This window comes from Cherax quadricarinatus, chromosome 8 (genome assembly GCF_038502225.1).
Source record: "Cherax quadricarinatus isolate ZL_2023a chromosome 8, ASM3850222v1, whole genome shotgun sequence".
NCBI lineage: Eukaryota > Metazoa > Arthropoda > Malacostraca > Decapoda > Parastacidae > Cherax > Cherax quadricarinatus.
Window position 1 is genome coordinate 23,116,316 of NC_091299.1, and position 24,540 is coordinate 23,140,855.

At 38.4% G+C, this 24,540-nt stretch overlaps 2 protein-coding genes across 8 annotated transcripts in view; one reads left to right on the forward strand and one right to left on the reverse strand.

The window, feature by feature from the left end:
- LOC128698615 (uro-adherence factor A-like) overlaps positions 1-19,494 on the forward strand; it is a 33,994-nt gene extending 14,500 nt beyond the window's left edge. Inside the window, exons 2-4 of one of the 6 annotated variants that reach the window (XM_053790955.2) lie at positions 938-1,000; positions 19,011-19,136; positions 19,484-19,494. The gene's annotated coding sequence lies outside the window, so the exon portion shown is untranslated. Of the gene's footprint in view, positions 1-937; positions 1,067-6,437; positions 7,216-11,969; positions 12,116-13,131; positions 15,535-19,010; positions 19,137-19,483 lie in introns of those variants that run through there. The other 5 variants (XM_053790952.2, XM_053790956.2, XR_011391732.1 and 2 more) reach the window with 5 other exon arrangements.
- The window catches only part of LOC128698616 (uncharacterized), a 203,509-nt gene continuing 197,007 nt past the window's right edge, over positions 18,039-24,540 (reverse strand). Inside the window, exons 13-15 of one of the 2 annotated variants that reach the window (XM_070082937.1) lie at positions 19,741-19,938; positions 19,002-19,127; positions 18,039-18,573 (exon numbers count right to left, since the gene is read on the reverse strand). In XM_070082937.1, coding sequence (XP_069939038.1) covers positions 18,464-18,573; positions 19,002-19,127; positions 19,741-19,938 — 434 coding nt within the window. In that variant the 3' untranslated portion in view covers positions 18,039-18,463. The remainder of the gene's footprint in view (positions 18,574-19,001; positions 19,128-19,740; positions 19,939-24,540) is intronic. The other variant, XM_070082938.1, reaches the window with a different exon arrangement.

Below are 24,540 nucleotides of genomic sequence, written 5' to 3' on the forward strand. Positions count from 1 at the left end.
GTTGGAGTGTGAGCAGGGTAATATTTAGTGAAGGGATTCAGGGAAACCGGTAATTTTTATATAGCCGGACTTGAGTCCTGGAAATGGGAAGTATGTACAATGCCTGCACTCTAAAGGAGGGGTTTTGGGATATTAGCAGTTTGGAGGGATATGTTGTGTGTGTATATACGTATATGCTTCTAAACTGTTGTGTTCTGAGCACCTCTGCAAAAACAGTGATTATGTGTGAGTGAGGTGAAAGTGTTGAATGATGATGAAAGTATTTTCTTTTTGGGGATTTTCTTTCTTTTTGGGTCACCCTGCCTCGGTGGGAGACGGCCGACTTGTTGAAAAAAAAAAACTACTATCATAATTCCAGGTTAGATAACACACTATTAATGTTTATTGGATTTACAGGGTAATTATTGAAATGCATTTTATTTCCAGTTGAGGTCATATATTCATTTCTGTTCTGAATAAAGAAAAAAATATTGATTGCTTGTAAACTATTAGTTTTGTTTTTGATAAAATGTGTAGAAAAAATTAGACTTATGAAATAATAACCCGAGATGATTAATCATTTAGGATAACCCAAGAAAGCCAGTCAGTGTGGTTTACCTCTGTTGCAGTCACTAGCTCTCTCTGACTGACTAGTTGAACAAGAGCAGCAGGTGTGGGGAGACTTACCCATATGTTTGGCTTTGCCTAAGATTCAAACCTGGATTCTGTCTGTTGAGTCCAGTGCTAGGCAGTTCTTGGCATGGGAAGCCCTACCTACAAAAAGGTTTCTGCCACCAAGGGACAGGACTTGAATTATTAGATATTCCTACTGCATATTCATTTAAAGCACTTTTATAAATCCATGTAGAAAATAACATTAAAATTGATTTTACCCTTATTTCATATAGCTTTATAATGTTCTAATCAACTTTCTCATCAAGTTCTTGCTTCACTATAGATCCTCAGAGGGACTCAGCTATAACCAACAAGCTGTAGCAGTTGTTCAGGATTCATCTTGGAGGTCTGTCACTACATTTGCTTGACTACTCATGACCAGGAAAGTACAGTAATCACTATACTCTAGGATGTGAGTAAGGAATTGTTAAGTGCAACTTTTTTTTTTTTTTTTGTTTTTTTTTTTGTGCCATGTGCCAGTCATTCACTCTCCGAATACTGTGTATAAATAATTAGGTATTTTCTGTATATAGTCGTACCTTGACTTACGAGTGCCCCAACTTACAAGTTTTCCAAGTTACGAGCCGTAGCTTGATCGATTTTTTGCTTTGAGTTGCGAGCCAAAATCCAAGTTACAAGCGAGCTTCAGATACACCACCAAGTTGGCACAGCGACTGCCAGAACATCTGCCCAGCATCCCAGCATTTTGTGCAGTTATTTTGCCAAATTTCTTTTTCTAATCATGGGTCCTTAGAGAGCAAGTCCAAAGGACAGTGCTGAGAAGAGGAGGATGATGTCCATTGAAGTAAAGCATGAAATCATAGAAAAACACAAGAAAATTTCTTTTGTTTCTGTGTTTTCCATATGAAACTAGTGATCTAGTGCAGTTAGCCTCACAGACACTCTGCTTCCTCTTATAATAAGACCTCAGAAGGGCAAGAATGGGAAGATGTGGTCAGAGCGGTAATTATTTTTACCTCAGGAGTGGCCACCACCACTCGTTACATGACGTATTTTATTCATTCTAGAGTATATATCATGTTTATATGTTATTTATATTGCTTATTATATATTACATCAATTGTGATAGATAAATAAGCCATAGAGTTGATATTAGCATTATATTGAAGTACAGTGGACCGTCATTTAACATGGTAGTTACATTCCTGAAAACGCGTTTTTAGTTAAAATCATGTTAGACAAACAAGAATTTATGGGAAGAAATAGGGTTACATTCCTGGAAGCCCCCAAAAAGCCAAACAACTTTTTTTAGACCTCTAGATCTTACAAAAAATAAACACGAATATGTAATTGTAGTTCATTGTCGTGATGTATTGTTTTTACTGCTTAAGATTACAACTGCAACAGAAATAATAGTATCTCTTACATTAAATTGTGGATGCTGGTGTTTGTGGATGATTGTGAAGAGAGTGGAGAGTTATGTTGTGGTCCTACTGGACTGAGGTGGATGGTAGAGGTACTGGTACTGAAGTTGATGGTTGTACTGGAGTGTGCATAAATTCTGTAGTGGATTTCTGTTCTATTTTACCCTCCAGTACATTATACAACTGATGGTAAGGTATCAGCTGCTCTAGACACTATTTCAGGGTCCTCTTCAGAGAAAAAGTCTAACTCTAAGTCAGTCAGTAAATCAGTCAAGTCAGCAAGTTAGTCAAGTAAGTAAATCAGTCAGGTCAGTAAGTCAGTCAAGTCAGTATATCAGTCAGTCAGTTATTCAAATATGACTGATTGACTTACTGTTAGTCAATCAGTAAATCAGTCAAGTCATTTGGTCAGTCAATCAGCAAATCAGTTCAGTCAAGTCAGTCAGTAATACGTACAGTTAGTAATACAGTCAGTAAATCAGTCAAGTCAGTAAGTCAGTCAGTCATCACACAAACTCATGTTTACCTTTTTTTATGCGCACAAATAGTCACTTCATTACGGCCACTGGCTATCTCTCGTCTATTTTCTTTGTTAATTCTAAGACTTAAATGCTCAAACCTTTTCTTGCCACTTTCAGCAACACTTGTATGCCTACTGGGTGCCATAATTGCTTGGCAGATTTAAGATATGGCAAGAAAAAGATATAAACTCCTAGCAGAGGATGGTACATATCCCGTGGGCGACGCATTCAAAATCTTTTCCCCTCCGCGAATCATGTTGATTTTATGAAGTGTTATACAAAAATATGTCGCAATTCTTCAATCATACTATAACCAAAACGTACCAGACAACCAGACAAAACCGTGTTAAACGACGGTCTGCTGTATTTTCTCCTGCCTCCCGAGAGTCAGGAATTCAACTGTAATGGATTAATGACATTTCAGTTAATTTCGATGAAAATTTATTTGATATACGTACAGTGGACCCCCGCATACCGTTGGCCTTACATAACGTTAAATCCGCATACCGCTACATTTTATCACCAAGATTTTGCCTCGCATACCGCTAAAAAACCCGCTCAACGCTGTTCGTCTGAGACGCGTCTATGTGCGGCCTGAGCCACGCTCACATGTTCTGCCGGTGGCATTGTTTACCAGCCAGCCTCCGCGGTAACATCCAAGCATACAATCGAAACATTTCGTATTATTACAGTGTTTTTGGTGATTTTATCTGCAAAATAAGTGACCATGGGCCCCAAGAAAGCTTCTAGTGCCAACCCTACAGCAATAAGGGTGAGAATTACTATAGAGATGAAGAAAAAGATCATTGATAAGTATGAGAGTGGAGTGCATGTCTCCGAGCTGGCCAGGTTGTATAATAAACCCCAATCAACCATCGCTATTATTGGTGGTACAGCTGCTGCTGCTGCTGTATCACCGTCAGCTGCTGCTGCTGCTGTAGCACCGTCAGCTGCTGCTGTACCACCGTCAGCTGCTGCTGCTGCTGTAGTACCGTCTGCTGCTGCTGTAGCATCGTCTGCTGCTGCTGTAGCATCGTCTGCTGCTGCTGTAGCACTGTCAGCTGCTGCTGCTGTAGTACCGTCTGCTGCTGCTGTAGTACCGTCTGCTGCTGCTGTAGCATCGTCTGCTGCTGCTGTAGTACTGTCTGCTGCTGCTGTAGCATCGTCTGCTGCTGCTGTAGCACCGTTGTTGGTGTGGCTTATTGAGAATACCAAGAAACAATTAACCCCAGAGGATTTTCCACCCAGGATAACCCAAAAAAGTCAGTGTCATCGAAGACTGTCTAACTTATTTCCATTGGGGTCCTTAATCTTGTCTCCCAGGATGCAACCCACACCAGTCGTCGACTAACACCCAGGTGAACAGGGAAAAATGCCTGGAACTAGTGCTCATATTGGTGAATTTAAAGCCAGCAAAGGTTGGTTTGAGAGATTTAAGAATCGTAGTGGCATACACAGTGTGATAAGGCCTGTTCTGGAAGAAAATGCCAAACAGGACCTACAGTACTCAGGAGGAAAAGGCACTCCCAGGACACAGTGTCTCATCAGTCATTGCTGCATCTTCAATAAAGGTGTCATTTATTTTTCATTTAGTAGAGTAGTACATGCACAATATATATTGTGCATGTACTACTCTACTATTGTGCATGTATCCTTCTCTTTGTGTGTAGGAAAATGTATATTTCATGTGGTAAAAATTTTTTTTCATACTTTTGGGTGTCTTGCACGGATTAATTTGATTTCCATTATTTCTTATGGGGAAAATTCATTCGCATAACGATAATTTCGCATAACAATGAGCTCTCTTGCACGGATTAATATCGCTATGCGGGGGTCCACTGTACATGTACGAGCAGATTGAGTTACGAGCTCGGTCACAGAACAAATTAAACTCGTAAGTCAAGGTACCACTATATATTGATTTTATTATGGCATGTGATGTTATAAAAAAATGTTCATTTAGTTTATAAATCATCCAGTGGTACCTTGACTTACAAGTTTAATTCATTCCTTGATCCAGCTCGTAACTCAGTTTGCTTGTATATATCAAATCAGTTTTCCACAGTGAAATTAATTAAAATGCCATTAATCCATTTCAGCTCCCCTTCACTAATACACCCACCACCATCACTTCTCCACCTACCACTATCGCTACTCCCACTACTATCACTACACCACCCTCACTACTCCACCCACCATTATCACTACACCCACAATTATCACTACTCCATCCACCATTAATCACTACATCCACCACTATCACTATTCCACCCACCATTATCACTACTCCATCCACCACTCTCACTACTCCAAGCACCATTATCACTACTCCACTCACCACCCTCATTACTCCATGCACCACTATCACTACTCCACCCGCTAAAGGGAGCCTCCATGAGGCATGTAAATATCACGGAGGCCTTCCCTAATGTTTCTGGTAAAACTCTGAGTGTTGAAATGGAGGTTACCTCTTCCCCAGATTTATACAAGAATCTGACAAGGGACGAGTTGCCTCACAACAATCTGGGATTAGTGTGGGAGGATTATCCTTTCAGTTATGTCTTGGAAGAGCATGTGGGATGGGATGAAGTACCTGACATTCCTCCGGGTACAAAGTTGGATTTGACTTCGGATACGGTGCCAACTAGTGGCGGTGTACCTGCAGCTCACTTGTAACTTGGATTTTTATCTCACAACTCAAAGCAAAAAATCAACCGAGCGATGGCCCGTAACTCAGAAAACTCGTAAGTTGGGGTACTTGTAAGTCAAGGTACCACTGTATTTTAAATCTGGAATTAAGCTATTTGTTTATTGAAGATGTAAGCAGAGTTTATTGCTCTGAAACCTCGGTTATTTTGTTAATATTTAAGTTCAAAGTTATATATTTTTCCATTATCATTCAGTTACTGTTTGTCACAAAGTAGTCTTGTAAATTTGTACATTATTATTATAATCAAAAAGAAGCGCTAAGCCACAAGGGCTATACAGCGTAAATTTGTACATAACATTACTTTCTGCTGAATGCTGAACCATATTTTTATATGAGAAAAAACCAATACCCGTTGTACATTGATCATTTTTTGTAATTTTTTTTTTTATGCAAGTCTTTCCCTTGAAAGCAGGTTATAAAACATTTGCCAACAGTCTGTTTACTTTCTTCAGGCAGAGGGACTGTAACTATAGTGATCATACATATTTCTGGCTAGACAATACTCATATATCGTCTTCCACTCTTAATTTCTCCTTCATTTGGAGAACCCTTTTTGCCACAGTGTAAGGAAGCTGTTTTGTACCAGGATTATTATTATTGTAGTCATTGGGGAAATGTTAAACCCCAAGAAAGGAGGGGTCAGTTCCAGTTTCTTGGATCAAGTGCCCTCACCAGGATCAAAGAACTCCCTTGATGGGTGTACTGGAGATAGGTAAATTGAAACTCCTTTGGTATACAGTATTGTAAAAGAACTGACAGGCTACATATATTTATATAACCATGCACCAGTGAATAATTGAGAATGCATTAACCCCTTAACTGTCTAAACATAGGTCTACGTTCTTACCGCTAGCGCTCCAAATGTAGATCTACGTTTTGTTTTTCCTGCCTCCAAATTTGGCACAATTGGCCTAAGATGCCTGGTCAAAATAGAATGGATCTTAAACCTTGGTGTGCGCTGTATTAAAAAAATCTGGGACCATTTAGTACCTTGTGGGAGCACCAGTTCAATTGAGCACCACCTAGAGCAAACAGTGCAGCAATCACCAAGGATTCACTGATGTCATGTTGTATTAATAACTCCCCTTTTAAGAAGAAAGTGGCATCTTGCCAGAATGTCCTATAACCTATGCCCTAAGTAAAAAGAAACAATTCTGGAACTGTAATTTTAGCAGGCTGGCTGGCCAGCTGATTGGCTGTCTCTATCTCAGTCTGTCTGTCTGTATCTCTGTCTCACAGGAACACATACGTAAATACAATTATACATAGTGTAAATTACCTAGGATAACCCAAAAAATCCAGGCAGTGCTATACTGTGCTTGTAGACAGTGATCGTGTGTAATACCAGCTGGTTCATGAGCAACTCTGAGACAGTCATGTTTATATGTAAGAGTGACAACAAATAAAGTGAAGGGTCATCAGATGTCACCACCTGGCCTATCACCAGGCCTGGTCACAGACCGGGCCGCGGGGGCGTTGACCCCCGGAACTCTCTCCAGGTAAACTGTCATTAGTGGAGAGATAAAATGATGATCATCAAATGTCACCACTGTCATTAGTGGGGTGATAAGATAAGACAAGAGGACGCTCATCACTGTCAGCAGTGGAGTGAAGAGATAAATGACAGACACTTACATCAAGCTTCAAGGGAATTTATTGTTATATACTCCCATGTATCCAAAACATTGCTGGAACCTATAAATACAATGTATATATTTCTAGACAATAGTATGTGACTAAGGTAGGTGAAAATGTTCACCTGTTATTGTGTTTTTGACTGAGCACCATTTCAGTATGTACCTAATATTAGTGTCAGAACAAAGATTAACTATGAAGTCACAAGAACTACTACAAATTGTCATTATCAGAACAAAAATTATACAAATTAAAAAAAAGGTATATCAGCAACACATCTGCAAGTGGCAGCGCTTCGTGTTGCCGTCAGGTGAGTGACAAGTGCCAACTTTGCCTTATATCTTTAAGTACTGACTATAATTTTTTTTTTTACATTGCTTTATGTAAAAAATGTCTTCATTTAAAAAAAAAATATTTTTCAAAATATTCAGAGCACTGGACAGGAGAACATAGATCTATGTTTGGACAGTTAAGGGGTTAAACCTGTATGGGCCATCCAGCACTGACACTTCACGGAAGCACTCTTAAAGATACTTCAAGGCATTACTTAGGATAAAATACCCCATGCAGGTTTAATGCTTTATTGTGAATATAATAATGGTCAAGAAAGTATGATTTTAAATAAATAACTAGTCAGTAATGACTCATTTGTTTGACTATTTGAATTTGTTAATAAACCAAGGAAGTGGTTTAAATAACCTTTTATTGATTTATAAATGCATGGTACACCTGGATATGAAAGTGAAACGTGCACAAGTGAACATCATCAAATAAATACTTTTTGTGCAATAATCAGCTGACCTTATTATCATACAAAAATACCACAAGGGAGACTGGTAAATTATAATATCCAAAATTGAGCATAATCATGTTAACAAAAAATTTAATGAAAAATTATTTTCATTTTTAAATATTACATTCTTGGAAGAGTGCTACACCTATAAGCATCATACATAAACAGATTTATGGGGGGAGAAAGCTAAACCAATAGGAGTCATACAGCACTTGGGGGATGAGAGGCAATTAGATTTGATCCAAGGAACCTCCGTTTGAGGGGGTTTTAAAGAATATACAAAATCAAGATCCTTTCAAAAAAAAAAATAAAAAAAATAAAATGACATTAAGCACTAGTAGTGTGCTAATTAATTTATTAAAAAATGGCCTAAATATACATCAACTCATTATAGAGAACAAGTAAAGATTTTGACAGGTAAAAAGCAGTGTAAAATTAATAATACTGTTTATAATGAATGAATGTGTGTATGTGTCTTGGTAGTAGTATTTAGTGCAGAGTCAATTTCTCTAAATAGATGGAAGCTTCCATGACAATTGACTTTTTAAAAGCTGCTCAGCAAAATATGCATAGTATAATTACATTCATGAGGTAAGGAAAAGGGCAGAGTTGAGAAGTAGTGATCATGTGAAATTAATTCCTAGTTGGTGCAGCAAGTCATGTTAAAAAATCACAAAGGTTAAGGCTGCATCAAAGAGGGGACTTTCAGCAAGGGGAGCAAATATAGTGCTTTAGGGCATTGAAGATGTCAAAAGTTTATTATATATGCTTTCAAGATATGACATTATTATTATTATCAAAACTACAGCCTTATAGATGTGACAGTCTATTATTATATGGTAAATTTATTAAAGCTACAGTACCTGGAAGTCTCTGCAGGTGTGCTAGGAAATCTTTCCATGTTGTACCTTCGTGTAAGTAGATTTTAAATGTACGAGTGCAGTTTTCCATGTTCAACAGTGATAGGAATAATACAGTAATAAAATTAAGCTTTAAACCTGGGGTGGGGGTCATACAGTGCTGGAGGGAGGGATGTGGTAAGGTGAAGATGGGCAGGAGCAGAGGTTAGTGGAGTTAGGGGAGAGTACAAGAGGAAAAGTAAAATCACAGTAGGTACAATAATTAGTTTTGGTTTAAAAGTCAAGAGCCTGCATCAAATGTGGAACTTTCAGCAAGGTGGTCAGTTTGCTAGGAAGAAGAAAATGAGCAGGAGCCTATTTGCTAGCCTCTAACTCAGATCAACACTGTTGTCAGCTATTTAACCCTTTGAGGGTTTTCGTTGTACTAGTACGTTTTACGCGTAGGGGTTTTTGACGTACTAGTACTCATAAATTCTAGCGGCCTCAAATCTAGTGGGAGAAAGCTGGTAGGCCTTCATATGAAAGAATGGGTCTATGTGGTCAGTGTGCACAGTCTAAAAAAAATCCTGCAGCACACAGTGCATAATGAGAAAAAAAAAACTTTGACCATTTTTTTTTAATAAATCAGCGACTTTGCAGTGTATTTTCGTATGGTATTTATTGTTGTATTCTAGTTTTCTTGGTCTCATTTTATAGAATGGAAGACATATTACAGAAATTGAGATGATTTTGACTGGTTTTACAAAGAAAGGTGCCTTGAAATTGAGCTCAAAGTAGCAGAAATGTTCGATTTTTACCAAACTTCAAAAGTAAACAAATCGTGCCAAGCGTGCAATACACGTCAACTGGTGAGTCTAATATTCTTTCACAAGTGCACCAATAATATTTATACCATTTTTTACACTAATGCAGTAGTCTGCATAACAGTAAATCTTATATTTTTTGTGAAAATAAAAATTCAAAGTGGAAAGCAAAAGAATATAAGAGGGGACTTGAGACATGACTAATGACTAGAGGAAATGTCATTTTAGTGCCAGGAATGTCTTTCTTGTTTATTCTGGACCCTATTCCGAAATTGGCATCTTTTGAAATTTGTGTGAAATTGGCAAAATTGCTAAATTCTGACCACTGTACTGGATAGTTGAATTTCATAAATGAGTGGTTTCTTGCATCCATTCGATAGAAAAAATGGAGTTCTAGCGAAATATTCATGTTTTTTGTCGACTAGTACAGTGAAATTGGCCGAAAATGGGGCTCAAAGTGGGCAAAATCGCCAATACGTAAACATCGCCGAGACCGCTAACTTTGCGAGAGCATAATTCCATAAGTTTTCTATCAAATTTCAAACTTTTGGTGTCTTTATGATCGGGAAAAGATTCTCTATCTTTTCATAAGAGAAAATAATTTTTTTTTTTTTTTAAATTTGGCCGACCCTGAGAACGAGTTTCGGAGAGGGCCTGTCGACCCTCAAAGGGTTAAGAGTCTTAGGTACAGGACTGAAAATAATCTGAAACAATACATAAATAACTTGCACATGGGAGAGAGGAGCTTACAATGACATTATAGTCTGACTTGGACCATTTACAAAGTCACACAAACAGAAAAGGGAGATGGAGCCAGTATATATAGGCCAGCTGGCAGGGACAGGACATGAGAAGGAGAATAATAGTGGTAGTGGTAAGGATAAGGCTGGTAGTGGTAGTATAAAGTAGGGAGAGTGGTTGGTGGGACAAGAATAGAAAGGGGAAGTGAAATTTGAAGGCAGGGGCGAAAGGTAGTAGTAGTATTGGGGTCAAAGGCCAAGAAAGAGCAACACTACAGGAGAGCAAGGACCCACAAGGGATAATACCAAAAACACAGAGGGGAGGGGAGTGGGGTGAAGGACAGAACACCAAAGGCAGAAGAAAGGAAACCCAAAACAAGAAAAGAGAAGAAAAAAAAGATTCAGGTTAAGTCACATTGTTCTGAAGTCTGGAGCATTTGGCAGTGTAATGGGAAAGGAAGGCATCTACAGAGACAAGCCAGGACTAAGATTCATACAAGGAAAGTTCTGTATAAGGGATGATTCAACAAGACAGTGACTGAAAGTTAGAAGCAGGGTAAACAATTTTAGCAGATGACCAGTCAATAGGATGACTGTGATCTCTAACATGACAGAAAAGAGCATTATTAGTGTCTGCAAGCCTGACACCACTTTTGTGTTCCTTGAGTCTGTCAGAAAGAGAATGGGGAGCATGAAATTGAGTATACACCAGGGGCATCTATAACAGGAGAGGTACAAACTAGATTACTGCAAAGTTTGGAAAAAAGTAAGTTTGATATCTAAGGAATGGAGAGAGTTGTTGAGATTAGAAAGACGGGAAATATAGGGAAGGCAGAGGACAGGAATAGTGTGTTTGGGAGAGAAGAAAGTCCATTTAGCACATGAGAAGGCAGAGTTTATGAAATGGGAAGGGTAGCCAAGACAAGAGAAGAAATTACAAAGACTGGAAATTTTCGATTCAAGGAAATGAGGGTCACAAATGCAGAGAGCACAGAGACAGAGCAATAAGAACACTTTTCTTGACAGAGGGAGCATGGTAAGTAGAGAATGTACATGTCACTGTACATAGGCTTGCAATACACGGAAGCAACAAAGCCTGTATCCGAACAGTGGACGTGACCTGTACATCGAGGAAAGTAAGCAAAGAATTAAATTCCTATTCATCTTTAAACTTGATGGAAGAAGCAAGATTGTTAAGGGCATTGAGAAATGGTTGGAAGAGACTAGAGTCACAAGGCCAAAGAGCAATGATATCATCTACATGGCAGAGCCAGAGGGAGGGGCGCACACCAGTATGTAGCAGGGAGAACAGTTTCGAAGTATGGTCCAAAAGTCGGACTGAAACGTTGTCGTAAGCTCCTCTCTTCTATGTGCGGATTATTTGTACATATATTGTTCCAGTCACGGTATTGTGCCTTTTTGTTCTTTGATAATCTAAAAGATCATGGAAGCAAATATAATGAGGTAAATGGGATATTTACTTGTATAAAAGCTCTCAACTGGGAAAGATTGAAAGGCTCGTATATAAATGTAATCCCTGATGCTGAATGGCATCAAGTTTCTCGAGAGTTGCTGGAGAGACTAAGGAATATACTTAGTCCCAGTAGTCTAGCGTTGATAGAATTGGTGCTGCACAAAGTCTGAAAAGGGTTTGCCTATCAGCTCAAGGTAAAATGGACTAAACTTTTAAGTAGATTCAGCCAAGACAGATAGTGTTTAGGAAGATAAGGAACTGCCATGACATTCACCAATGAGAAGGCCAAGAAATCTAACCACAGCACATACTGGACTAGGAGAGTCATGAAAGTATAAAATAGGTTAAGGGATAATGTGTCTCATAAAGGTTAAAGATTTTGTGTTGGTAACAGGAAGCCTGAAACCACTTGATGTGACCCAGCTGGCTGGGTGTGAGTCGACAGTCCAGGTCTGCAAAGGCAATAGCAAAATCTACATAAAAGGATGACCAGATGTGGGAAGAACTGCAGCAGGTCCATTAATATCTATAAGGAATAAGGTACAGTAGTACAGCACTAAGATTGTGACATTTCAGAGTACTTGGATACATTTTTTAACACACTTAAATTTTTTAGCTAAAATATGGAGACTATCACACTTTTAATCAGAAATGATAATAATTTAGGATTTTTTAGGCAATTTCATTATTTTAGTCAGAATGCAAAATCTCTGCAGCCTCGTAATTTGCCTTCAACTAGCACAAAATAAAAGGAAAGGCTGATATTCACTGGAACATTGAGTTTCTCTCTGACAGAAAATCCTCGAGGAATAGTAGTAGTCTGCTTCAGAAGCCAAAGGAAAGGGCTTGGGACAAAAATGTTGAAACACCAGGTAGTGTCAAAACCTTTTGAAGATCTAATAAAAAAAAAAAACAGTATTAACAATGTTCGTTCATGAAGGCATTTTGAATAAATGTATAAAATCAAAGTAAGGGTTGACGGAGAAACGACATTTTCTAAAACCAGATTGATGAAGGGTGTGTGTTTTGGGTCTCCTAGTACCAAACAAAGCATTTATCAAGTAAGCATTCTAACAATATACAAAGAGCACTAGTAACAGCAATGGGTCTATAAAGAGATGGATAATGTCCTGAGGTGCCTGGTTAATGAAAAAGGACTGCTGTAGTTTTCCCCTGAAGGGACAAAATATGTAGTGTCAGGCTATACCTGATTGAAAAGTTCAAGAGCTGTGGGATGTAAGTATTGTAGGATGTGAATTGTATATTTTTTCAGGCCCAGTTGCCATAGATTAGTACATAGTGTTGATGCGAGTTCTGAAATGTCACTTCCCAAAATATCATGGTGACATTGTACAAGATGTAAAATATGAGATGGGGTGGTCACCAACTCAGGTTTGGATTGAAGGAGGGGGGTATAAATATAGGCCTTGGGAAACCTGAAGTGATGCTTAATTGCTTTGGCAACTTTGACAGGGTCTGTTTATTTTTCACTTGTTATAGGATGGATGGGAGAAGGGTCAGATGTGTACTTTGCTAACTTTCATACTTTTTTCTAGCCTAGGTACATGACAGGAAGGCATGGACGTGTAAGCATACCAACAGTTTTATTAAGCAGTCCATATAATATGATGCACATCACATCATTGCTTGTATGAGCATTGTCATGTCTGGAAGATTTCCATTAATGGGAGAGGTTTCCACATTTTTTTTTCTACTTTGCAATCAAGGTGTGTGCATGCATGCACACACTGTCATTTGTTGGTTGTCTGTTGTCTCTTGGCAGATGGCTTGAGCCAATCTGCCCTATGGTGTGCATGAACTGTTGCATCATGGGTGAAGCCAGTTCATGGTCAGAGTAATACAGGGGTTAGAGGTACCAAAGACTAGTACTGGATTCAAGCAACAGATAATTACCCGAAAGAGATTCCAGATTCTGAGGAAAGTCCATGGCTGTGTAGGGATCAGTAGATGGTGTTCTAATCACTTGGGATCCATGGGACAGCTCCAAGAATAAGGGGAAAAAAAAAAAACATACCCACCCTGAACCAGAGTCACCTCCAATGTGGAAGGTAATGCTGCTGTTTCCTTGGAACCACCTTTTACCTTACCTGATGCACACTACCAGGATAGTACCTCTAGAACTGACTGACCTAGGCTTAACAAAACTGTATATTTAGCAAAGAGCACCGACTGTGCAGTCATCTTTCAGCTAATAATCATGGTGTGCAAACCAGCAAGACCATCAGGAATTGTACACTGGTAGATCTGCAGGCAACCATCTCCAGTAGTATTTCCACCATCAGTGATCCTGGCAGATGGCCACCCAATATGCTATTGAAGGGTGACCTGCCACTTCCTAGAATGATCCAATTTCCATTGGGATAAGTAGGCCAACCACAACAGCACTACTACTACAGTAAGCTGCATGAGAACAGGCTGATAATGATTCCTCCTCTGTCTAGGAACTGAATTTCATAAAAGGGGAGATATTCCAACTAATGAGAGCAAAAGGAGGAGGGCATAAGGGGTATGTAGATTCAGAGGAAAAGGGAGAAAAGGTCCAATTCCTAGGATCAAGAGCCCATTTGCCATGACTGGGGATTCCCCTTCAAAGGGACTAAAACACCATAGATTCTTAAGTATTTGTATACATCAATATATAAAGTAATTCTACTTTAAATTTTTTTTTGTATCAAATCAGTTTATAAACCTACATAGTTCTGCGATAAGCATTCAGTCATGTCTTGATTACTTGAGACAGTGATTTAATAGTCTGACCTATTTGAGATTAAATGATATAAATTTGATTTCTGATTTTCCTTACTTGAATACATGTCAATATAACTGCCACACACAATTCATGTCAAATTTTTCCATGGATATTTCAATGGTAAGGTTTGGTTGTTACCTATTGCATATCTAAGTTTTTAGGGAAAATTTGTAAGTATTGGTGGTAATTTCTCTCCTCTAGGAACACAGAAATCACTGTCATGAACTGACTTTCTGCAGATGATTGTTTAAGTTTTCTATGTTATTATACACAATCTTATGAAATGTGCCTTATGTATAATGGACATGTTAGTAGATAACATACTAAGTTTTTCTTTGGAGAATGGTAGAACACTGGAATGGTTTACAAGAGGTAGTTAGTACTACAACCACTGGAAACTCTGAAAAGCTTTAAAGTAGGATAAATACTGAGAGGAGACAAGAGCTTAGTTCTCCTACTGTAACTACAAATATGTAGTTATACTGACAAATACGTGGTTTATGCTGACTCACTAAACCAGTCAAGATTTGCTGCATTCAACTTTGTGCACATCGCTTCAATGTTAATTGTTCATTTTAAACAAACTCCTTAGAAAAGTATACAGTTCTATTATTGAAAGTAAAAGTGAGTAGCTTAGAATAACATAATAAAAGATAAAAGAGGGAACACATCAGGAGAGATTTTAGTGTTGGATGAGGATGACTTCTTTAAGTTTACAGTCCTAGAGGGTTAATAACCCAGGATAATTCAAGAAAGCTAAGCAGCATGGCTCATTGTCATTGAAGTCCTTAAGTTCTTTTCCCCTAGAGCTGTATAGCCCTTGTGGCTTAGTGCTTCTTTTTGATTATAATAATAATAATTTTCCCCTAGAATTCAACCCAGACCAAGAAACTTAAGTATCTAGTTTCAATCTGGTTCCAAGAAGGTGAATAGGGGCAGCAGGTGTAAGGGGACTTGCCCATCATGTTTTGCTTCACCCAGGATTTAAACAAAAAGCTCTACCACTGACTAGAGTCTTGCCTGTTCCTTGAGCTCTACCACTTAGTTACAACACATTACACTTAAAAGATAATGTATAGTACATTAATGTAAGAATTCAAACTGTACATACATAGTCATTTAAATAAACAAATTGTACATGGAAACACACAGTTAAACACATACAGTTTACATTAACTATCTCCATACATACCAGGATACCTTTGTAGCCAATTTTTGGTACTCAGATAATCAAGACTTGACTAAACTTAATTTTCAGTATTATATAAGTAAAAATAATTACTGTAATATATTAGACTGGACTATCATACTTCATCTTTATTTTTCTTTTAAATATGATGAATACACATTTAATTTTTATTAGCATATAGAAAATATTTATATGTAACATTTTGTTACAAGATCATAATGTAACTTAATTCTAATATGACAACCATAAAAGATCTAAACTGTAATGTTTTAGCAAAGAGCCTGAGACTGCTACTCCTATTTTTATACTTTATTAAAATATTCTGACTAGTCAGTGTCTTTCTGGTTTAGTGAATCACTAAAATAAATACAAATACACATACATCCATATATGTATATACACAGTGCTTGTCATTAAAGTATGCCTGGTAGAAGGCAACCAATGTAATTGAATGCCCCAAATTAATACGGTGCTCTGGTTCGGTTGATGAGAAAGTCATATTGGCATGGCAACTCGAAGCAGGATGTCTCAAGATTTTCTACGGCTACTGGCTGCATCCTAAGTGCCTTCTGGGCTTGTGTAGTGGATGATTGTGTGTCAGTGGGCCCTCTGACACACAATCATGTGTGTGGTTTTGAGAGTTAAGTTTGTTGGACATTTTTGGCTATTGACAAATTTATATGGACAGTAGTAAGTAATATTGACATGAGAGACAGTTGCAGTGATCATTGGATTACATAAGGCAAGCCATAAAATGAAGGAAATAGTAGAAGCCAGATATGTGAGAGTATCCAGCAAGCACCAGGTTGTGTCAGTTTCTGGAGGACAGTGTTCATGATATGCCCACACCAAAAATACGTCCAAGAAAGTTTAGAAAAATGTCCCTACTAATGTTTATTATACTAACATACCTAGAATTTTGTCTGTTATCATTTGTTCATATCTTGCACTCAGTAGTAAAAAGTTTTTACACATAACAGTGCTCTTTGCCACATGGCAAAATCAGTTGTTCATGACAGAGGTACCCTTCTGTGATGGTTGACTAGGACACTCCCAAGATTTGAACCCCCCAGTGAGAACTTCTGGGCTGAGATAGAAATCTACTGGGGAAAGGATATCAGCCCACTCCTGTGGCTTTAGAATGCCATCCATGAAACCCTGAAGAATGTGCATTAATCACTTCTTAGACAGTTGAAAGATGTCCTAAGTGCAAGAAATGACCTACTTTGTGGTCTTGATCACACAGATGATGATTAAACTAAATGCAAATTATGTGGTCAGGCATATGGTCACTGTCTTGAGCACTATGTACTTAACTGTTCACTTATTGAGGAATATAGAGATGATATTTTATTAATGAAAATAAGATACCAGATATACTAAGCAAATTTCCTAAATTTGCTTGTAACAGAGAAGTGAACTGTAGATATAAATCCAAATGTACACCTGTAACCCTCTTGGGGCTTAGTTCCTAGGCATTTTGTGTATCCATATGCTCTTGCACTACCATCCACAGGATAGATATGGGGGTGTACAATAAGCTAGCCACTTCGGTGGCAAAGTCTAATCTGATTTTAGAGGGGGACAATGTATTTTAATGATAAGCACTGTATATAAAAGAATAACTGACTTTCAGTAGCATAGAAATAACACAAATATCTTTGGTCTAGCTGGAGTAGAGTTAAAATTACACCTTTTTTAAGGTACAGTATACAGATCAACACCTTCATATAGTTATCTGCATGCCTTTTCTCACTCCCAGAACAGAAACAGTGTCATTTGGGATTTATTCTTGAGCATAGAAAGTATGCAAGTTGCAATTCTTTGAACAGTTGGTTCTATGAGGAGATTACAATAAGAATTTTGTAGACTTTGCTTATTTCTTGGCCAGAGGTAAGTAAGTTTTTGGGGACTACGATGGAAGAAAAAAATTTTTTTTTTCCTTATTTTGACAAACTTAAATCTTCAAACTTATCTCTCTCTCATAATGTGAACACCTTTAGCAGTTTAAATGCCAGTAAGACATTTTTAAAAAGTTTTTCAAAAGATATCCAGATGAAGGCTGGCATTTACAGTGGGCCAGTATGCCCACTGCAGCACTCCTCAGCCCATGTTCGGTTGCCAGTAGGCCTATTTTAGTGGTCCTTGTTTTGTGTACACACCCGACTTGTTTGCATATACAGTACGAGGGCTTCCTTTCAACTAGGTTAGTGAGACTGAAAATATTTGTGATATATCTATAATGTGGGTTATTCATAGATAATACCCATACAGTTAGTCTGTGCTTGACTCATATATAGTATGTACGTATGTATATTTTATTTTTTTTTTTTCAACAAGACGGCCGACTTGTTGAAAAAAAAAAACTTATACATATATGTAAGTGTGTGCATTTATATTATGCAAATATATATATATATATATATATATATATATATATATATATATATATATATATATATATATATATATATATATATATATATATATATATATATATATATATATATATAAGTATATATATATATATAAGTATATACATGTGCATATAGATATCCACACTATATTTATGCACAAACATGATTTTTCTTAATATGGTAGCACTGAGTTTAAATTTCTTAAAATAAGTCTAAAACAATGGTAATACATTTGTAACTAAGCTGTTTGGATGTGGTGTCGATCAGAGAAGATGCTGGTCATTAGTTTAGTGATCCTAACAGTACCATCAGTCATTAAGTGTAACACTAGACAAGAATGTCACCAGCTTGTCACTCTTGCCTTCAACATATTTTTCACAAAATGCTACTGTTAGTGATACTCATTGTTTTTATAAATGTATATATTTTAATAAAAGTTGCAAAGCCAGCAGAATATGATGACCGATGCTTTAAATTATGTAAGGAAAAAATCTTTAAAGAACTATGATGATCTAAATAATATTAAGAGTGGATGCTATTAAGGCAACAATAAGAGTGAAGATGCAGTGATGATGAGATGCAAATAATCCTTTGCACCCCGATCCTCGATGTCCTGGTCGAGCTGAAAGTAAAGGAAAATACCTTCACAAAATTGTGTCAAAACTGTGGCTTCTAGCTTGCTGAGTCTCTACAACAGCCATACATATAACTTACTCCAAGAATTCAAGTGCACCAAGATTCAGTAGCATCCAACAGTACAGAATGGTGAGTGTTCAATTCCAAAGTGGTTCAAATCATCCAGACTGGTAGTTCTGGCTCCTGGCTTCTCAACCACCTAGAGCACGATTCTTGAGTTTCCATACATCTCCAATCCCAACTTTGGCACATAAATTTTAGGGGTGTTTCCTCTGTACAATCAACTAGTTTATTTCTTTCTTCCTGTCTACCTATCCTATTCTTCATAGCTTACTTTGGAAAGCTTATTACCATCATTTTGTTATAGACAAGGCCATTCCTGAAGAAATGGTACTAGGAGTCCAGATTACAAACCTGTGATAGGCTTCCAGGGTTTTGTGGTGCGAAGCCAGGGAGGTCTGGTGGCTGATGATCGCTCAGGGCTTCGCTGCGAGCTCTGGTTTACCTCGGATGTCAAGTCCTCCACTGCACAAGACTCTGCTGATACAAGTTAAGTGAATTGAATGAAAATAAAACCCTCTTGGCCCATTAGAAAATCATGATTATACACAGCACTCAAACATCTACAGCATAATATTTAATATAATCTATCCCCAAAATCTTACTTTGTACATAACCTTGCAAACTGGGGTAGCAGGTGGTGCTAATAAACTTTGCTAAAAAAAATTTTAACAGGTGAACAATCCTTTTTGTGTTCTTAATGTCTGTCAGGGAGTGGCCACATTCATAAAGCACTATTTATGTGACCAGATACAGAATTAATGTTAATGCAGATGTGTAGTATTGTACCATAAAATTTGATACTTAAAATACTGATAGACCCTTGATATTCCTAGCATCAAGAGACTGGATATATGAGCCCATATTCACCATTCAAGAAATCGAAGTTACAACACCGTTGCAAGAACAATTCACAGCTACCTGCAACCCATAAATTGGAGAAGATATTACTTAGATTAGAAACCCAGGAGGAATAAAAACACAGGAAATCAAAGTAGTGTAGTTTTTTCCATTGGGGGTCTGTTTAGGTCCTGTAGAATATGACCCACTATAGTCAACTCTCTTCAAATTGAAGGAGAGATTGCATACTTACCTTTTCTGTAGAGTTTCATACCAAGGACCTCTGGCTGGATGCCTCTGGAGCAGCGGGCACCAGCCTCTTTGATGAAGACCACACCACCAGTCCTGATGAGACCCACGAAACACTCGTAGGTATGGATATCTCTACGGTAGGTGAGGGCATACACACGACCTTCCTCCTCCCACTGTCCCAGACACTGGTACTCTCGCTCTGTACCACAACACACTAATATAACCCTTGTAGTACATTACAGACTTGAGTTGTTGTCGTTAGGAAAAAATCAGCTGAAGTGGATCTTAATATAATGATGCCTTGCTCAAACAACAAGGAATATTTTTATGCAAATTTGTAAGCTCATTTAACAAGGCTTGTCATTTATATAATTATAATGAATATTAAATCTTGGTGATATTTTAAGAAAATGTTCTAAAACACATTTGTAAATGAACTTTAAACTAATTTAAAAACAGGCTAATAATATTTACTGAACAAGTTTATATTAGTTCCATTAATCCATGCAATATAAAGTTCTGCACAGACACATGAGGAATCTGTGTGATGTTAAAAGACTAACTACACACACCCATCTGTGAACACTAGGCACCCACTGACCTCAAGCACTGCTCATCCCAGCACACGTGTATAGTGAAATATATACTACATATCAAGTTCATACAAGTATTGCCAAGTGGAAACAACACACACATAGTTCACACAATTATCAGATGAGTACTGCCAAGAAGAAACAACACATATAGTTCACATAAGTAGCAGACATGTATTGCAAATCGGAAACAACACACACAGTTCACATAAGTATCGGATGAGCAGTGTGAAAAAGGAACCACAAGGTCACACAACTATCAGAGTGTCATATGTAGTGTCATCACAAGAACTAGCTCTAACCTGGAAATTTTTCGTAATTTTTGTCAAAACAAAAAGACAGCATATAACTTAAAACTGAAATTTTAATTATGTAGTGAGCAAGCTCACTGCATATATCTGAAGTGTTAAAATGGGAAAGTAAACATGAAAAAAAAATTAATAAGAATATGAGTGTGGTAGCAATGTGCCAGACTATGGTTGAAGGGAACAGATGATGTGCTACAATGACACCACAAACAAGCTTAGGTACCTGAGGAGCTCAAGATACAGAAATATACTATCACAGTATTTTTTTTTTTTTTTTTTAAAGTCGGTCGTCTCCCACCAAGGCAGGGTGACCCAAAAAAGAAAGAAAATCCCCCAAAAGAAAATACTTTCATCATCATTCAACACTTTCACCACACTCACACATTATCACTGCTTTTGCAGAGGTGCTCAGAATACAACAGTTTAGAAGCATATACGTATAAAGATACACAACATATCCCTCCAAACTGCCAATATCCCAAACCCCTCCTTTAAAGTGCAGGCATTGTACTTCCCATTTCCAGGACTCAAGTCCGACTATATGAAAATAACCGGTTTCCCTGAATCCCTTCACTAAATATTACCCTGCTCACACTCCAACAGATCGTCAGGTCCCAAGTATCATTCGTCTCCATTCACTCCTATCTAACATGCTCATGCATGCTTGCTGGAAGTCCAAGCCCCTCGCCCACAAAACCTCCTTTACCCCCTCTTTCCAACCCTTTCAAGGACGACCCCTACCCCTCTTTCCTTCCCCTATAGATTTATATGCTTTCCATGTCATTCTACTTTGATCCATTCTCTCTAAATGACCAAACCACCTCAACAACCCCTCTTCTGCCCTCTGACTAATGCTTTAATTAACTCCACACCTTCTCCTAATTTCCACACTCCGAATTTTCTGCATAATATTTACACCACACATTGCCCTTAGACAGGACATCTCCACTGCCTCCAACCGTCTCCTCGCTGCTGCATTTACCACCCAAGCTTCACATCCATATAAGAGTGTTGGTACTACTATACTTTCATACATTCCCTTCTTTGCCTCCATAGATAACGTTTTTTGACTCCACATATACCTCAATGCACCACTCACCTTTTTTCCCTCATCAATTCTATGATTAACCTCATCCTTCATAAATCCATCCGCTGACACGTCAACTCCCAAGTTTCTGAAAACATTCACTTCTTCCATACTCCTCCTCCCCAATTTGATATCCAATTTTTCTTTATCTAAATCATTTGATACCCTCATCACCTTACTCTTTTCTATGTTCACTTTCAACTTTCTACCTTTACACACATTCTCAAACTCATCCACTAACCTTCGCAATTTTTCTTTAGAATCTCCCATAAGCACAGTATCATCAGCAAAAAGTAACTGTGTCAATTCCCATTTTGAATTTGATTCCCCATAATTTAATCCCACCCCTCTCCCGAACACCCTAGCATTTACTTCTTTTACAACCCCATCTATAAATATATTAAACAACCATGGTGACATTACACATCCCTGTCTAAGACCTACTTTTACCGGGAAGTATTCTCCCTCTCTTCTACACCCCCTAACCTGAGCCTCACTATCCTCATAAAAGCTCTTTACAGCATTTAGTAACTTACCACCTATTCCATAAACTTGCAACATCTGCCACATTGCTCCTCTATCCACTCTATCATATGCCTTTTCTAAATCCATAAATGCAATAAAAACTTCCCTACCTTTATCTAAATACTGTTCACATATATGCTTCAATGTAAACACTTGATCTACACATCCCCTACCCACTCTGAAGCCTCCTTGCTCATCCGCAATTCTACATTCTGTCTTACCTCTAATTCTTTCAATTATAACTCTACCGTATACTTTTCCTGGTATACTCAGTAAACTTATTCCTCTATAATTTTTACAATCTCTTTTGTCCCCTTTCCCTTTATATAAAGGGACTATACATGCTCTCTGCCAATCCCTAGGTACCTTCCCCTCTTTCATACATTTATTAAACAAAAGTACCAACCACTCCAACACTATATCCCCCCCTGCTTTTAACATTTCTGTCATGATCCCATCAGTTCCAGCTGCTTTACCCCCTTTCATTCTACGTAATGCCTCACGTACCTCCACCACACTTGCATTCTGCTCTTCTTCACTCCTAAAAGATGGTATACCTCCCTGGCCAGTGCATGAAATTACCGCCTCCCTTTCTTCCTCAACATTTAAAAGTTCCTCAAAATATTCTCGCCATCTACCTAATACCTCCCTCTCCCCATCTACTAACTCCCCTACTCTGTTTTTAACGGACAAATCCATACTTTCCCTAGGCTTTCTTAACTTGTTTAACTCACTCCAAAATTTTTTCTTATTTTCATTAAAATTTCTTGACAGTGCCTCTCCCACTCTTTCATCTGCTCTCCTTTTGCACTCTCTCACCACTCTCTTCACCTTTCTTTTACTCTCCATATACTCTGCTCTTCTTGTAACACTTCTGCTTTGTAAAAACCTCTCGTAAGCTACCTTTTTCTCTTTTATCACACCCTTTACTTCATTCCACCAATCACTCCTCTTTCCTCCTGCCCCCACCCTCCTATAACCACAAACTTCTGCCCCACATTCTAATACTGCATTTTTAAAACTATTCCAACCCTCTTCAACCCCCCCACTACTCATCTTTGCACTAGCCCACCTTTCTGCCAATAGTCGCTTATATCTCGCCCGAACTTCCTCCTCCCTTAGTTTATACACTTTCACCTCCCTCTTACTTGTTGTTGCCACCTTCCTCTTTTCCCATCTACCTCTTACTCTAACTGTAGCTACAACTAAATAATGATCTGATATATCAGTTATTATTATTATAATCAAAAAGAAGCGCTAAGCCACAAGGGCTATACAGCGCTGCAGGGTAGGGAAGGAAGCAAGGGAATTGGATGGCAGAAGGGAGGGGGGATGATCAGCAGGTTACAGAAAACAGCGGGGCAGGGGATAGTACGGGGGTAGAGGGTAGCAAGAGATACAAGTAGAAAGGGCTGAAAGTATCAGAATTTGTGAAGTAAGTCAGTCGTTGTCAAAAAGTCAATGAGAGAGTCCGGATGAAAGGTGGGTCCATCAGCGAGAAGGGAAGGTAAAGAGAGAGCAGCGGGGCGAAGACGACGACAGAGGTAAATTCTGCGTGCTCGTTGATAAAGTGGGCAGTCCAACAGAATGTGGCTGACTGATAATGGAGCTTGGCAATTCTCACAGAGAGGAGCAAGACGCCTCTCCATGAGATATCCATGAGTAAGACGAGTATGGCCAATGCGAAGACGGGAGAGAGTAGTCTCCCAACCTCGACACTGGTGATAAGAAGACGGCCAGTAACCTATACTCGGTTTAATAGACTGAAGTTTGTTGCCGAGCATAGTAGACCAACGTTGTTGCCAACGGGTGTGAAGGTGGGAAGATATTACAGCAAAATAGTCCGTACATGGAATACCTCTATAAGAAACTGGTAGGTCATGTACTGCTGACCGCGCAGCAGTGTCTGCCTGTTCATTGCCCTGTACGTCAACATGACCAGGGACCCAACAAAAAACAATATCTTTATGCTTAGTAAAGATGCGGCGTAGCCAAAGTTGGATACGGAGGACTAAGGGGTGAGGTGTATCAAATTTTTGTATAGCCTGTAAAGCACTAAGGGAGTCTGAGACAACCACAAATGATGACACAGGCATAGATGCAATACGGATAAGTGCTGTAAGGATGGCATATAATTCAGCAGTAAAAATACTAGCTGAAGATAGTAAATGCCCTTGTACGACGCTGTCGGGAAACACTGCTGCGAATCCTACGCCGTCAGAAGACTTAGAGCCATCTGTGTACACAGCAATGGCATGAGAATGAGAGTGAAAGTGGTCAAGAAAAAG